We start from the raw sequence: 17,865 nt of genomic DNA on the forward strand, positions 1-17,865 counted from the left end.
TTTTTATGCCGCTCAAGGCTTTTTAACCCTCTATCACCAACAGTGTGGTTCGAATTTGCACGGACAATTCCGTAGCGATGTTCTACATCAACAAACGGGGGTGGGGGGGTGGGTAGGGGCACCAAGTCTCCCCTCCTGGTGGACCTTGCTATCCAAATTTGAAATTGGGCTATCATTAGCGCAGTTCAACCTCTCCAAGGACAACATGCGTATAAGTGGCTCCGTTTTTGTCATTGGTGTCTAGCCAAAGATGCTTCTATTGACACTGTTTGTCTTTCGTATCTGACCTTGCAGCCTCGGGCATGCATGTCTTATCATGCAGGACATAATTGTCGGCCATTGCGGCTTACCTGTCTACAGACAGTTGCTCCTTTTCACACGCTAATCCAGTCGGGCCGGTGGTCTTTATCCTTTTCCGCTGGTTCGGGCCCCTCACCGCAAATGGGATCTGAATGTGGTCCTCACGCTTTGTCATAAGCCTTTTAAACCCATGGCTACTACTGAACTCGTGCACCTGTCTTGGAAGGTGGCCTTTTTGATAGCGGCAACATTTGCAAGACGAATAAGTGAGCTTCAGGCTCTTTCTGTGGAACATCTGTTCCTAACTTTTCAATAAGGATAAGGTTGTGCTTCACACTCACTCACCCTTCCTTTCTTCCTGAAGTGGTTTCTGAATTCCATTTGAACTAGTCAATATCTTTACCGGTCTTCTTCGCGAACCCGGTCTCTGATGCCAAGAGGGTCCTGCACAACCTAGACGTCAGACGAGCTCTGAAGTTCTACCTCGATAGAACGAGCAAACTCAGAAGCTCCTCACAACTCCTTTTATGTTTGGTGACCCAAAAGGGAAACCAGCCTCCAAAGCATTTATCTCCCGCTGGATAGCTTCATGTATTTCCAAGGCCTAAAAGATTCAAGGCCTTCATCCACCAAAGGGCATTCATGCATATGTGGTCCGTGGCAATGCGGCTGCTGTTGCCTTCCAAAAGTACATCCATTGCCAAGGCGGCTACGTGGGCCTCCCCATTGGCTTTTGCAAACATTACTGTCTCGACCTGATGCACAATTTGGCCAGGAAGTTTTAAAGAATTTGTTCCAATAAGAAACATTTCTATCCACCCGTAATACCTATGGTCAGTGCTTGGGAATCTCCCACAAGTATGGAGTAAAGGGGACGGGACGTAGGAGTATGACAGTCACCATTGTGACTACCTTACTCCCCTTTCCTCCATACGACCGCCCGCCGTCCCCTCGAATAAGTATCCTCTATTGTTGCTAAATGGTCCTAGACCTGACGATAGAAAAGGACTGAAGGGCGATGCGTGGGGCGGAGCTCAGGAAGGAAGGGCTACGGTCAAGTGCAGTGGCCCCGCGTAAAAATAAAAGGCCAAAAGTTATTTTGATGCTATTAAAAAGTGCTCCGGTCCCGTCTCGAAAGGACTGAATGTCCCACAAGTATGGAGGAAAGGGGACTAGGAGTAAGGTAGCCACTATGGTGAGTAATGTTGTCATTCTGAAATCTATTTTCATTCTACTTGTTGGATCAACATGCATCCATAGTTTCGCACACATTACCCTTTCCCCTCATCCCTGCTCGACTTTCTCCAAGACACTGTTCGTCTAACACTGTACCCTCTTTTTTTCCTTTCTTATCCTCCATTTCCTTTTCATTCACAGCCCACACCACCAGCCATATGAGCCTCAGCAATCTAAAACTTGTAAGGTAGTTCTCGGCGAAGCATAAACCTTGTCTATCATAAGTCTTGGGTATATTGTGCCCAGCATGCTTCTTAGCCTTGATCATTCACGAGCCTCTAGAACCCAGCTTGCTTTGCGCCAAAATAATTCACAGGGGTTTTCCAGAAAGGTCAGGCTTTCGAGGTTTCTTGGCTTGACCAATCGTGTAAGCTTCTCTAGGGCCCCCAGCTTCTATAGTACTCTTGGACCCACTTGCTCTGTCAGGTTTTACAGTTTCCTTTTGCCTCTGAGTTCACTACAGTCTAGTGGTGCTTGCCATTTTCTTTTTCGCTTCCTTTTTCCTGGATGAGTTCTCTATCACCTATGGGTTGTCCGGCTTTATATAGGCCTCGGTCTACACAGCCTTATCTCATTTGATATGTTTGTTACTGTTGCCTGGAGGCTAATTTAAACTGATTGTTAATGTTCCTGTGTTTGCCCAAAGCGATGGATGAAGGTCAGCCACGTCCCAAAACTCAAACATGAGTGGCTAATTTTAGTTTTCAGTTGAAGTCCCACTTTACATCTATACCTCTGCTTTGGTCATTTACTGGCTTTCGAAGTTCTGGTCTTTGGCCATGCTACTACTGTCAGTACCACAGCTTCTCCTCTACTGGTGAGTGCTCGTGGAGTCGCTCTTGCTGTACAGGATCCTGGAGTGTGCTTCTGCATACGGCATCTCACTTGGTTTTTCTTCTGAATCGCTACTCTGCTTTTCTTTTTCTCAAGAGGGTCTCTTCTGTGTCATGGGAACGAGTCTCAATCTCATTCCTGTTACTCTGTTATGTCTGTGGTTATCCGCACTGACGGGTGGTACCCCAGGCAAGCAGTCTTCAAATCCCGCCCTTGTTGGATCTGCCCATCCGCTTATCTGATGGATAGCTGCAGTGATCTCACTGACATTGGGATCTAGATTCTACTGGGAGCAGGTTAGATACTACACCACTGTCAGTGGGTTGGCAGTCGGGATCTGGGTGGTTGTTGAGATTAGGAGGCGGCCACTGCAGCTACCACTGTACAATACCTCCAGCTATTTATTGGTGTTGGGACTGGGTCAATCACCTGACTTTATAACAATGTGTTATGTTTGTCAAGTAATATCCAAGTGATCTACATTGAGGCTTCACTGGTGAATTATCCCTGAACAACCTACTTAAGAATAAGCTTTCCTGAGCATATAACATGGCTTTTTGAATAATCTCTGCAGTCTGGTATTTTCATTGTACCAGAACATGTCTTGGTGTCCTGGTGAGTAGTTTGTTGTTTTGGATAGTAGTGCTGCTTGAGTTGGTGGTGCAATCCTTTATAAGTGCTTCTACAACTAGCCCCCCATATCTGTTATATACCTGCATGACTGTGCTTTTGAAGCATCCCGTCATTTTGTATTGGTGAGGTGCATGGTAGTTTGTTTTATTTCTTCAATTATAACACTGCAAGAAATACCATACATTGAAAAGTACAATGAGGTTGGATAGATATAACTTGCACCAATTTGTCACATACAAACCTATATTTATTGTCAAACAATTTATGAAATGAATCAACACTGTTTGCTCATAGAGCACATAAATCCATATACCTTAGACATCATCAGATTCATTCCATCATGCATACTCAAACTTACTCACACACATCCAACGATAACTAACAGAAACTGGGTTTACCCTAAACATGGAGTCCTTAATAAAAAAACACATCAGTGAATCTTTTTCTTACACCTATATGAACTAACAGTATGTATTTCTGTTCAATAGCACTGCGGCTTATTAATATAATCTACACATGTTTCGGTCGTTCCAAGAGGGCTCGACAAAGTTGGCCTTTATATTTCTCGACCTTCTTCTGGAGAATGGACCAGGCATCCGTGTAGCCTAGCCCATGTGACCAACCCCCATGGAGTCATAAATCTAAAACGAACAAAACAGTGAACCCCTCTTAATTATTCGGACACAGTTCAGTTGTGTATATAAATCTTTAGTGATTATATTGTTCACACTCACTTCCTATCTCAATGTATGGGGGTAGTGTAAACTGTGGGACTAATCCTTCATGCTTCAAGGTTTAAATTCAAAGAGACCTGAAAAAATCAGGAAGATACACGTACAAAGTGAGCAAATCTGCTTCTCTCTATTAATGGTGATCCTGTTCTAAAAACCATGATCTGTTTTCTCTACAGACCCACCACTTACTTTGGATCTCGCCAAGTGGGTTTCTCGTGTTCAAGTGGATCAGCATCACAAATCACCAATCCATTGTTTACCACTTGTGCATCAATTGCTGGTGACCAAAAGCTGGCTACCTATAAATAAATCAAATGGTGTGCACTCTTTAGAGACCCACTTCCCTGTATCGAAGTCACATCAGAACTAGGTTTAATCTGTCTAGTTGCCTACCAACTCTCAAGCCAGTGGAAAAGGTGGTATAGTAACACACAAGTATAATCACCTGGGTCCTCCCTTTTTGTTTCTCTTTCACAGTTTCCCCTCACACACTACACTCCCTCTAACACTCTCACTGACCCACTTTGAATACACACTCACCACTTCTCACCAACCAATACCTTACCTTTTCTTTAATTCGCCTCCATGTTCCAGTCCACTGTCCTTCCTCCTGCTGGTCTCTTGGTCTGCTGCCTCCTCCTCCTCCGAAAACCCCACAACATCCTGTTTCTCTGGGTCTCTTTTAACCTCCACCTCTTCCTCCCCTTGGATCACTGGCTCTGACCATTCTGGTCCAGTTTGCCCTGCCCGGTTGGTGTTACAAACATTTGTAGTTACAAGTAGGTGGCTAAGCTCTGGCCCCTTTTCTCTGCATGCTGTCACCATGATTCAAGGCTTAATGTGTCCAAGTTCATGTTGGGGGAAGCCAAAAAGAGGTCACTTAAGTTAAATATGTTCTGCTCTGGCAAAAGTTTGTTGGTCTAGGTTGGATGCATAGGTTTTACTGTTGCTTGAGCCTGCATTGGGGAGTGCTGCGTGCTGTTGTGGAAAGCTGCGTAAGATCTGATTCTTCTCTTGCTGGCTCTCTGGGTGAACGCTGCAGCTCAGCTTGCTGCATGTTGATTGTGTGGGGCGCTGATGGGTTGTATTGCTGCCAGTGGTCTCTCCGGACTGTTACTTCCTCACACATAGTCCTAGGAAAGAGCAAAAACATGGCTAGTACTTAGAGTTATGGGGAGATGCAAGCTGATACTGCACATGTACAAACAGGCACTTGGTGAGGGGACAGAAATTGGAACCCCTCAGCTGCCATCGTCCCCCTCTAGGTAGGACTGGTTCTGGCTTCAACCCTGGTAGGCCTCTCACCCCAGACTAAGAGAGGTTCCTATGCACCACATGAAAAGGTCAGATTGCTGACCTTCTCACAGATCCTTCAGTTTTTCTTTAGTCATTTTCCTTGTCTATAATGTTGCTTTCTTTGCTTCTTTATCGCTAACTGGGCTGTCACGGAACGTTTGCGAGAGACTAACTAGAACAGTTAGTCGTTTTTGTCTCTGCTAGTTCCCACAGAAGTCTCCTAACGTGTTCAAATGTTGTCAAAGGTAAGTAAAATTCATGGTGACCTTGAAAGACCAATATCCACAGCTTCTTTCAGATGGCCATATGTTAACTCGCCATATTACATTTTTTCATTTGGGCCCATAGTGGTTTTATTATGGATCTCAGTTTTTCAGAAATTATTTTTCCTTGTTGTTTTCCCTTACTTGTAGCCTCAGATAGGTTAGATAGGACATATGCTCCAAGCATGAGCTCCCCCGCCGACACATGCCACCCCGCCGACCGCCCCCCCCCCCACCCCCATTGGTCAAACATATCTGTTGTGCTTTTCTTTTGTTGGTTACATTTATTTTTAGCTGAGTTATGTATGGCACCAGAGACACATGGTTGCTGTATTGAAGTGCATCTTCCTTGTGAAAGAAATCCAATTAAAGTGCTGTCGGAGGTGGGAGTGATGTATATTACCTCAGTGGCAGTGTGCTCCAGCGTTCCACTTTAGGGTCAATGTATTTTACGCACAAAGTACATTATTTTCCTGGTTCTATTTGCTCTTGAATGACTCTATTTTTATTTTGTCTCCATTCATTTGTAAGTGTTTCTAAAGCGGATTTGTTCCCGGGTATATGAAAAAGTGCCTGATTGATTATTTTGTGGCTGACTCTGCTTTCTTTATTTTAGGTTTGGTTCGAGAGTGTTCTGTAACCTGCTCAATGAAGAAACGAGACATTAAAATTGTACGGAGATCTTGCTGCTCTGCTGGACTCTGTTCCACCTCTTGCAGAGTCTATGGTTCTATGAGGGATCCCACCAGGAACAACGATTGGCTAACCTTCAGGCAATTGAGCTGCAAGATCAAGAGCTCTAGCATTGCAAAACTGATGTGCCCCTTTGACGCAAGAAATATAATCCTGGTTACGGTTTGTTCTAAGCGCTTTGTGACTACGTGAAAGAAAAGTTCCTGCCAATCTGCACACATGTAAGGCGGGCCTGTCCCCTCCCGCCAGTGCTTGGAACTCAATGTCCCACTGAACAGGGTGTACACCCTTTGGAACTGGGGACGGCTCCAGCATGGCGAGCGGAGGAGGAAGTAGCAGCTGTAAGGTTGGCTCCAACAACTGGACCAAGCCACAAGAGAAGCTGCCAGTCCATGTAAGTGCCAGCAGTATGGAAAGCATTATATGCACTGCCATTTTAGTTTGGTGTCCTTTCCAACCCAATCTGGCCCACAACGACTAACCTCTTCTTCTAAAATCATCTGAAACGAGTCCTTTAAGGTAGAGCATAGTTGGACATTATGTATCGATTGTAGCATTGTGCTTAGCTTTTCTTTGAAGCAGGACTCTAGCAGATATTTTTGTTAATATACATCTCTCTCCTTGAACAACCTCCTCACTTAATCTATTCACCTTTCGATTTTATAAACCGCAGGGATGTTTTGAAATGCATTTTGAAAGTCCTTGGCATGGAAGCATCTTATCCCTGGTTTTGTAGGAGCGGGAACATCTTGGTTACAAGTAACACTCTTAATTTAAGGTTTGTCAGGGAAGATGCAGTATGCAGACCAAAACACATATTGTGTGTATTTTAAAGTGCACCTGTTTTTTTTTTTTTTAAAGCCTATAATAAATCTCTCGTGTGATCAATCTGGTAGGAAAATGTATGAATTTTAACAAACTATTATGTGGCATTCACCTTTTAAATATAATTTCCGAACAGTTGTAGCATAATGACCTAAAAGTGGCATTTTGTGTTTAGTTGGTCTCAGAGGAGGAATTTGTCTTCGCCCTGAACTTGGAAGAACATTTAAAAAACTGTTATTTTATATTTTTATGCCAAACTTTGGAATATCCGCTAGTGAAAACAAGTTTAGTTGCTTGCCTGCTTTAAAGCCTTCCCTTTTACATGCACTCTTTGCATTTGTTCTCTTCACTTTCACAAAGTCTCTTCTTCCCAGTCTTTAAATATGGTCTTGGTGCAATACAAGTACATGAGGATGTAATATAGGTTTATAGACCTGCAGTGAGAGTTCCACCAGCATAATGGGCCCTGAAAACCTAGTTAAAGGCTGACGTGTATTGAGGGCCTTTAACGAGGCATGTAGGGCAATAATGCTCGGTAGGGCCCTAGCTGTGGGTTTATAAAGCTATGAGAACACTTCAGTAGTTCATAAAATAGAAAAAAAGACAAATTAGTCATAAATGCTGCAGACATTTATTTTTATTGGGAAAAGGGGTAGTGGATGTAAAGGGTCATTATGCAAAGAAGAACCTCTATTTAAGGTTGAAGTGTGTGGTGCCATGGAAATTAAGGATGCAGTTTATAAATTGGCCATGTGGAAAAAGACTAGCGACTCAAGTGTTTACATTTGTGGTCGAGGTGGTAGCTAGAGAATCGTGGACCGATGATGTGTTTGGAAGTTCATCTGGTAAAGATTTTTCAGTTGGTGTTTGCCTTTTGTGGAATGCAGGATATTTCCTTATTTTGGTGGTTGTAGGATCGTGTCTGACCGTAGCAAGAGAATCGTGACCAGATGATTTGCTTGGCAGTTCATCTGGTAAAGTTTTTTTTTCTTCAGTTGGTTTGTCTGTTTTGTAAGTGCAGGATATTTCCTTTTTTTGATGATTGTAGGAGTATCTGTGACAGGTGTTGTGATACAAAGGGAGGTTGAAGCTTTGTTGGTTGGTTTTTCCTCATTATTTAGAAGTGCAGACCATTTCCCTTTTTCTGAGTATTGTGGGTTCCAGTAGCTCTTGATTGAGGATTAATTTTTGTCATCAGTAATAGATTTGATCCGACTAGTTTCCAGGCCTGTCTTAGTTAAAATCTGCACAGTTGTCTCGCACAAGGAGTGATTTGTGTAGATAGTTAATTTTGCTTTTTAATGATGGTTTGCATCATTGAGCTGCGTGTGTTTACCAGATGGGGTTAAGTTTGGCTTCAGCAATTGAAATTCTTTTAACTAGTAGAATGAAACATGGTGCATTTTGGGTGAGTTTTTGTAGATGTAATGGGGCTGTCCTCCTCAACTGGAACTTCATAAATTGCACCACAAACGCCATTCTGTTTTTTTCAGTGTTGGATTCGTGGCTTTTTATAGGTTTGTTTAATGTTAATGTGGCATATTTGCAGCCTGTTTCGTCACTGCGAATACAGAAGACCTCAGTTGGCAGGGAACGTTGCCCTTGCCTACCTCATCGTGCAAAATGGAGCTGGATATCGTACTACACTTTGTATTGGAGAGTTATGGGATGGTCTGTATTAAAGATTCCACTTATTTTTAGCGTGTGCAGATCATTTCAGTGTTGTACGGCTTGTGTGTTTGATCTCTGCACTTACATCTTGCCTTTTTTTTTTAAATAATTGTTATGAAGACATTGTTGGCAATCTGGAATTCTTCCCCATGCATCAAGTTCACATTTTGTGAAAATGGAGGGTTGTTTAGATATCTATTTGAGCCAGCACAGATTGAAATCAGACTTGCAAGCTGAAATTCAGAACCTGATTAATGTTTTACTTCTAAATACAATTTCTGCAGTAAGTTGTTCAAAATTGTCAATGCAAGGTTTTCAAAATGTAAGGATAGTTGACACTGTGCTAGCCAGGTTTTTAATGTATCGGTGGACCATTTGGTTGCAGTTTGCGTATTGGCTTCGCATCTGTTAATCTCTAGGGATATTAATAGTTTCTTGTATTTATTCTGTTTCTTCATTGAGCACTCCTCTAGGGTCGGATTTTCAAGGAGGTTAAATGATAACCTGTCTCATTGTAGTACACATACACACAGTGTAGGAGTAGAAAGTAGAAGCTACTACAATACAGGCGTTCTTCTCGTTGTGGCTTTTTTTATAGGGTTGTGGGAAGTAATTGGAAGTGAGGGGTGGAGTATTTAAATGGAGAAAGTAAGTGCGGCTGTGCGCAGTAATTCACTCGATTTTTAACAGACGGGTGAAAAGTTAGCAGTTGACAGTTATAATATGTCAACAAAATGTAGACTTCGCTTTCTTAGTAGCAGTTTCTGCAGTGCTACGGTGTTGTTGCAGAGTGCATTCTCGTCTCACCAACAACCAAGGAATCGGTGAGGTCGCTTGCATGAGGGATCGGGTCCAAGTAAGGCACGCATGCACGGGAAAGTGACCAACATTAACGGATGCAGCAGGCTCAGCAATGTTTCCAGGCTATAATACATCTGCAGGCTTAACCAGTTCGTATAGCCTGCAGATTGGCCACTCAGCTTTGTGGAAACACCACCAAGATGTTCTAATTATTACAAAGCTTAAGTTGAATGGACATCAATGTTCCTTCCAAGTAATAGGAATCTCCAATTTTAATTAAATATATATATATATATATATATATATATATATATATATATATATATATATAACAATAAAGGGATGTTCTGGTTCAAAACCTAAAAAAATAATCCCCAAAAGGATCAATTTTATAGTCCTATAAAAGATCAATTTCAACACATGAATGGTTAAAGATGACTGTTTTTTTAGAAAAATGTTAACTTGCCATTAAATGTGAAAGATGCATACTATATAAATTCTTGAATGTAAGACCTCCCGTAAAGGCACCGGTTTCTCACTAGAGGTACCGTCTTACCACCGTCTGTTATAATTTTCTCAGATGCTTATTGAATAAGTTATGTCTTTGTCTTTTACATTAAATGTTCCACATCTCTGCTCAACATACATTCTTTGCTTGCTGTAGAGTTGTGCTAAGAGGTGTCTGTCTGTAATCTGTAGACTCATTAGGTGGACACAATTGTTTATTTAGAACGTGCTTAATACTCAATGGTTTCTAAGAATGAACCCAGGGATCAAACATGCGTTACTCTGTGTTGTCTTGTTTCCAAGGCGCGCATGTTGCCCCTGAGCTATCCTCCCGACACCTGTAGATTTTTATGGTCCTTGAGTATGTGGTGCTGTCCTCTTGCCTTGTACACTGACCCTGACTTGATATCTTTTTTGACAGCTTAAAATTCCATTTGACTGCATGTTTCTTTTAATGCAAACGGTTAACCTGTTTATGCATATCTTTTGTATCTCTGATTACGATATAGAAACTTTTACAAAGCACTCTAGATAGGATGGATAATCAAGCATTGTGAAATGTATAGAGTCCTCGAGGTTCATATGATGAACGATGTGAGAGTTTCATTTGCGAGTGCTGCAGCTGTAGGTTCACTCCCCAAAGGTTGGATGGAAAAACCTTGGTATACCAGGCAGGCACTGCATTAAATACTGACTGAGTAGATGATTTAGGCATCATTAGGCAACTCACAATTTCACTACTTCGGTCGTGTCTTGGGGAGCTGATGTGGTTAATTATTTCATACTCCTATGTCCTGTCCCATTTCCTCCATACTTGTGAGAAATTCTTTGGGATGGGACCGGAGCACTTTTCGATAGCCTCTACGCGGGCTAGCATGTGTGGCCCTTCAGTCCTTTTCTCCGGAAGGTCTGGATCGGGCGCTCTTAAAATTGCAGGTTTTTTTGTTTTTCCCTGCTTTGTCCTTCAAATGTGTCTTCCTACCCTCGGACCGCGGTCGTATTCTTTTTCTCGGATTGTAAAGGGTTTGCTTTGTGTACTACATGAGGGTGTCACTATGCGGTGGCAGCGGACCCTGAATCCTGTGCCTCGGCCTGGACCGTCATTATTATTATTATTATGGTATTTATAGAACGCAGATGTAGATCCAATAAGCAACGGATCGCTTTACATAGGTATACAACATTAAAGATGCATAGCCAAGTGCTTTTCAGTGGTAACAATGGAACAGATATACAGCAGGGGGTAGGATACAGAGCGGGACAGAGGAGTGGTACAGCTGTACTGGGTTGCAGGACGGAGAGGAGTGGGCGGTGTCTAGCAAGTCGGGTGAAGCGAGAGACATGATGGCCTGGGTGTTGAGGAGGGTTAGACTCCTTGAAAAGGTGGTCTAGAGTTCTTTTCTGAATTGTAGAGTGTGGGGACGAGTCCGATGCCAATGTGGAGGTGGTTCCATAGGCTTTGGGAAACGGCAGAGAAAGCTTGTTTTCTGGTCCTTTCCTTTTCACAGCAGTGGATTTGAAGTCTGCACGTGTCCTGGCTTCTGGTGGTGCGCTGTCCACTGGAGATGCAGAGTTTCTCTGCGAGGTAGCTGGGTGACTGCCTTATAGATGATGCAGCAGGGCTTGCAGGTGATTTGGGCGTGCAGTGGGTGCCAGTGAAGGTCTGAGGGCCGGGGTGATCTGGTCATATCTGCATAGACCCTTGATGTGGCATGCAGCCGCGTGTACAACACTTCTCAGGGGCACAAGGGAGGCTGGCGGGCGGCTTTCGAGTGCATTGCCCCCATTCAGGTGGGATTGGACCAGTGCTTGAATGGTAAATCTTAAGCTATCCGGGGGAGGACAGGCTTAACCTTTCGCAGGAGGGAGAGATGATACCAGCTGTTGAGTTGTCTTAGCTTTGTGGGTCTTGAAGGAGAGGTGTTTGACTAAGTGGAACCTGTGGGACTTGGCACAGGAGGTGAGTTCAGGTGTGAATCGCTCAGAGCTCATGGTTGATAGCCAGGTCTGTTTGGCTGGGTGGTGTTCGTGAGGAGAAAGAATTTGGTCTTGAATGGGTTGAGCTTCAAGTATGCACTGGACATCCAAGAACGGATCAGCAATAGGCAGGTTTTGAGCCTATGGATGTCCTTGATGGAGTTGATCTTGAGGTATAGCTGTTTGGTGAATGTATCGGCGTATCAATGGATGTGGAAGTTGTGTGGCTAGGAGGGCTCCCAGCGGCACCATGTTTAGATTGAAGATCACTGGGAGTGGACGGAGCCCTGTGCGACTCCACAGGTGACTGGTAGCATTGGTGATATAGAGGAGTCCATCTGAAAAAACTGCTTGCGTTTGGCAAGGTTTCTGGTCCCAATGCGTCAATGTAGGGTGTTGGTAAGCGTCTGGTGGTCTACTGTGTCGAAAGCGGCCGAGAGGTTGACTAGAACCAAGAGGCGGGGTGTGGCCATCGTTAAGGAAGTTGAGGGTGTCGTCGACCACCTGTATAGTTGCTGTCTCCGTGCTGCATCTGGGTCTGAACTCAGATTGGTAGGTTTGGAGGAGATTGTTGGTGTCGATGTGTTGCAGTTGTGCGGCTACTGTTGGGACGTGTGCTTCTGCTGCGACTCGAGTCCTCCACGCTCTCGAAAGAAGACTTGTCCGGTGGGAACAGGTCTTCCACAGGTTTCCTCTGGTACACCTTTGGACGTTCATTGAAGAGAAAAGAAGATGCCCGGTAAGTACTTTTTAAAAATGTATTTATTTTTCCGGGCATCCCAGTCGGGTGACTCCTTCCTGTGGTCATCCGGTTCTGGGAAGAGTTGTTCCGGCTCTAGCGTCATCAGGGTTTGCTCTGAGGCTCCCCAAGCGGAGTCTCAACTGATACCAGAGTTTCCTCCAAGGTTCCTCCTTTGGGAGATAAACGTACCGGCATCTGTCCCGAGGTTCCCCCTCTGGGGGTCTAAAGGTACTGCGTTCGCTCCAGAGGTTCCCCTGAAAGGTGCTAAAAGAAACACCAGCAAGGCAGAGGATCCACGTTCCAGGGCTAATAAGACCAGATTAAGTTCAGAGGTTCCCCTCACAGTGGCTAAGCATTCTACTGGCCAGTTTGAGGGGGCGCCTAAGCCACGCAAACATCCAAAGTCTTTCATTACCGGCACTGGCGAGGATCCCTCATAGGGCTAACAAGTTGAGACTACTTGACAGACAGACCTGTGATGCATGTCGCCACAGATGGTCTCAAAATGGCACCTCAGCCAGTGTAGCCCGTCGGCCATTTTGTCGGCCCCTTCAGGGACGGCCATTTATTTTAGTGCCCTCCGCGTTGTCTGGTCTAGATGCCAGGCCCAAATGTTTGACATCTGCATCCTTGGAGGGGGAGGGCGTGTCCATAAATCCACCTTTGGAATGGAATACACGCATGCCCCTTGCACCAACGTTATTGCTTCCTCTGGCATTGGCTCCTCTGCAATCTGTGGACCCCTGGATGGGGGGTGGGTGGATCCCTCTTGGCAACCAGTTTCAACAGACTCGTGGAGGCACAGTCTGCTTGATCGTCCACTCCCAGTTGTTTCCGGAACCTGATGCACTCCGACCCTAGGAAGGCATACTTTAAGGACCTATTAGGGACATTTTCCCCAGACCCACCAAACTCTTGCATCAAAGGAAATGCCGCCTCTGCTGCCTACTCTTCACCAGCTCCGGTGGAGCGACCTATGGAACCAAAGGACCCTGAGCCTGCACTCAGTGTGCCACACTCCTCTGACAGTTGACGTTACTGTCAAAAATTATGTACAGGATGTCATTGAGGACAGTGAGGACCCACCTTCCATCAGGGTGTTTCACGATGGGGTGCTGGATCCAAATTTTTGGACATACCAGCACCTGATCCCCCAGCACTGCAGGCAGGGGTTCTCTCAGGGGCCCTTACATTAAAGTCACTAGGGCGGTTGGGCCTCTTCCTTCAAAAGGACATTTTGGCAGAAGCCTGCATGGTGTGTGGTAAACCACATACGGCCACCACATACAGGCCAGCACATAATCGATTGACGCTTCTTACAAACTACAGGCATCTGAGGAGATTTCCCCCTACTGCAGGCCCACTTACTTCCACTGTGGTCGCTGAGGTGACCTTCCAGTTCAAGTCTTTGTTTTTATCCTCTTCCTCCCAGGTGGTGTCTAAGGATGCTAAAGTTCTAGAAGGTGTAGGAAAGATAGTCTTTGCTAATGCGACAGCTCAGTTGCTTCATACAAATACAGAGTTGTTTCTTGCTACAGCTAATCTAAAATTATGGAAAGAACTGTGAGTTCGAGCAATTCATACCACAGGAAAGACTTCATGATTTCAAGACCAGCTTGTTCGGGCCCAGGATCTTCTGGAGACTGCCGCGCATCAGGTCTATACTTCTGCGCACTGCCATTTAATTGGCCTTGATGTCACCCGCCAGGCATGGCATCACGCAACCAAGTTCTCAAAGGAGATCCAGGAGAGAGTCCTAGATCTTCCATTTGATGGTTCCACAGATGAGGAGTTGGCAAAAACTAGTTTAGTACCTTTAACAGGCAAATCTGTTTGTCCTTACTAAACCGTTAGTCGTAAGATCGTTTTTATCCCCAAAAGTCTGATTAGGACCGTAAAATGCGTCGGCCAATCCGTTCCCCAAGCAATCCTTGAAAAAAGCAGCAAAGGCAGAGTGCTCGGTTATTATCCCACTCCAGAGGCTCCATTGCTGGATGCAGTACCCCCTCCGCTGATGATAAACAACAAATTATGGTGTCCAATGGTCCCATGCAACTCTCCACTTACACAAGGAGGCGTGGCGGACCATTGTGAAAGACCCGTGGTTTCTGTCAGTGGCACGTTTGGGTTTTTGCACCCACTTCCAGCACTCCCACCATTCTGCTGTCCTGTACAGCAGACGGGGTCCCTCTCTCTCTATGCCGTCCAGAAGCTTCTGGACTTGAGGGCAGTAGAAAGAGTCCTTACTGCAGAAGATGGTGCAGGTTTCTGTCCCGCATTTTTACAGTGCCAAAGTCCAACCAGCCTGGCCTGCACACAATTTTGGACCTGTCCGTTTTTTTTCTTTTTTTTTATCTTCCCGTTAACCAAGGAAGATTCAAGATCGCGCACATGCAGATCCGCTCTTCCCTCCTGAGGGACGATTGGTTCTGCGTGGTAGATCTTCAGGATGCGTACCTGCATATACCAGTATGGCCCTAAGACAGCAAATACCTTGATTTTCAGTACAAGGCAATTATTTTCATTAGAGTAATCCCATTTGGGTTGAGCTTGGTGCAGAGTGTCTTTACAAAGATGATTGCTGTAATGGCAGCGTTTCTCAGGCTTCAGGGAGTCCATGGCCCTCATTACGAGTTAGCCGATCCAGATTTAATGGTGCTGGTAAAACCGTACCGGCACCATTTTCCGGACCGTCTAACTCAGTTATGTTGCCGTGTGGTGTTACACGCGCCAGGTCTGACCTGGCGGGCGTAACTCCACTGGCCGCACACGGACGTGGAAACACTGGCATCATTACCGGTGTTCGACGATTGCCTCGCCGGATCTGATTCATTTATTTATTGTGTTTTCAATGGAACACGGTCCGTGCCAGGGTTTTTCTGACCGAAGACAGGATGAGAGATTTAGTACATAATTGCTCCCTTTCCCACAAATCCACACACAGGTCAGCATGGTGGTTTGAGAGGCTCCTAGGGCTAATGGTCTCTTGTATTTTAGCCCTCCCTCTAGCGAGGCTGAAAATGAGACACAAGAAGTTAATGCTCAGGCAGAGCTGGTCACAGGCAGTGGATCCAGACTGTTATTTCCAGTGTCTTTGGCAATGACAGACGACCTCCGCTAGTGATCGGACTTCACCAATCTCTGAGTGGATGCCTTTCTGGGAACCCTCTCCTCAGACCACGATAACCGATTCCTCCCTGCTTGGCTGTGGTGCAATGTTGGTCGGCGGAGTGCGTTATTTGTGTTTGTACCACTGAGGAGCTGCAGCAACCAGTCTTTCTACACTGTTCTCTGTTTTTGGAGACGGACCTCTAACTACAAAAACCCCGGACACACGCGGAGCGTCGCGGAGTGCGGCGAGTGTGTTATTTGTGTTGCTTGGGGAGCGGCGGGACGAGGTGAGGTCAAGACCCGTTCATTGACTCCTGTTATTGGAAAATACAGCGAAAAACCTCAACCTTGTGTAGGTAAGATCTCTATAGGCCTGCCGGATTGCTATTAGCAAACATTAATTATGTAAATACGAGTGATCGCGTGTAACTTTTAAACACTAAAAAACACTAAAGCATTCCCCAAGTACTATACTAACCCTCCTGAAGCTTTAGCCGTGACTGTGGGGCTCGGCCCTTTGAACGGCTTTTTCACGGAAACAACGCACTTCCTTTGGACTCAGCCGTGACTGCGGGGCTCGGCCCTTTGAACGGCTTTTTTCACGAAAATAACAAAAATAACGGCGGAGTTGGCGCAGAGTCTCGTGAGTCTGCTTTGCCTGCTGGACTGCTGTTGGAACTTCGTAGCCCTCTTTCTATCCCTATCCCTATTAACTGAGAAAGGTGTGCTCATAATCCTCTGTACTTCGTGTAGAGTCTCCTGAGTCCACACAACTTTCATGGATCGAGGACTACCATCTAAAGTGCCGTCAAGAATCACACACCACCCTTTTACCAGTCTGCAGTCGAAGCGCGCAGAAGAAGGATCTGAAGGAACCTTACTTGTGTCCTGGAACCGCTTTGTCACGTCTACTACTACAGCGGGGAGCAATCAAGTAAGGAAATCTAAATCCTACTCTTTCCCATCCGCACGCATAATATCACTGCCACGCGTGTCAATGTCAACGGAAGACTCGAGCGCTTGTGCTAGCGCTTGTGCTAGCAACGTGCGAACTACGCACGATGTTAATTCCTGTGCAAATCGGTTGCACAGTGAGCCAGACTGCTGTCTTTCTCCCGAAAGCCTATTGAGCTTAAAATTAACAGGAAATGTTTCTACTGACTCTGCCTGCAGAAAGAATGAAGGGGAGCCTCGTGTCATTAAAGTACGGAGAGAAGGTAACGGTACTCCACTAACTAATACGAACACGAGTGTAAGTTATCTTCCTGAGAGTGGTGCACAAGCGCTAAGAGAGCCCTCATTTGTAGATGATGTTGTCAGCTCTGATGGAGCCCAACTCCCATGCATACAATCTGCTGACTTGGCTGGGCCTGAATGCTTACCGGGAGATGTAGTGCAGGCTAGCGATAAACAGGGTTTAACAATCCGCAAACCGCAACGGCTAACCTCGGAAGCTACTGGCTCATGGCTTGAATGTACTTCTGACACTACTCTCCTGACAACCATGACATCTATGACTTCCCATATGGGGAGTTCCTCACTGTCCCCCAAGCCTTGTCTCACTCAACCACTGTCAGATGCCATTAGCCCCTCGTCTCTCAATAAAACTTCCTCCAACATGGAGGAAAGCATCTACATCAACGGTGCACCGATAAATAATCTGGTTGAAACTGTGACAGAACTAGAGGAACGAGGCGCCAGAGAAGTTAAATGCAATTATTCCTCTCCTAATTGTACCAACCCTAATGTCTTGAAAATTCATCACAACGAAAAAACTAACTCCTTGGCCATAGCGAATAAACTCCTCTTGGATCTGACAAAAATGAACAGCTCACTGAATGCCAAATCAACATCAAATGATATCGACCCAAATAGTGGACTGTCCACCTCTGAATCCTGTTCGATGGCAAATGACCCGGAGGTTAATGCACGTCCGAGTAGCGAATGGCCAACGGGCCTTAGAAAAAGAAGACGAATGGCTTCCAGCGTATCTCCCCCCATACCATGCTCCCAAAACAGAAACCAACGGAAAAGAATTTCTCTGCCTCAAACCTCTCCAGCGACACCTAGAGGTTACATGAAAACCACCACAAGGATATCTACATCTTCATGTAATGAGGAGTTGTCTGACTTCTCATCTCTGGATGAATCGCTGAACGACTCCCCTATTAGACTTCAGCCTCTTAAAGGGAAATCATTTAACTACAGAAAATCGGCTTCCCAAACACTGAAAGATCTCAAG

The 17,865-nt window shown here is 45.2% G+C and overlaps 1 protein-coding gene across 2 annotated transcripts in view; it reads left to right on the forward strand.

Moving 5' to 3' along the window:
• The window catches only part of SIN3B (SIN3 transcription regulator family member B), a 1,409,802-nt gene that overhangs the window by 37,651 nt on the left and 1,354,286 nt on the right, over positions 1–17,865 (forward strand). Inside the window, exon 2 of one of the 2 annotated variants that reach the window (XM_069649207.1) lies at positions 5,913–6,383. In XM_069649207.1, the coding sequence (XP_069505308.1) occupies positions 6,303–6,383 (81 nt within the window). In that variant the 5' untranslated portion in view covers positions 5,913–6,302. Of the gene's footprint in view, positions 1–5,912; positions 6,384–17,865 lie in introns of those variants that run through there. The other variant, XM_069649206.1, reaches the window with a different exon arrangement.

Source organism: Ambystoma mexicanum, chromosome 1p, assembly GCF_040938575.1.
Source record: "Ambystoma mexicanum isolate Mex_15411 chromosome 1p, UKY_AmexF1_1, whole genome shotgun sequence".
Lineage (NCBI taxonomy): Eukaryota > Metazoa > Chordata > Amphibia > Caudata > Ambystomatidae > Ambystoma > Ambystoma mexicanum.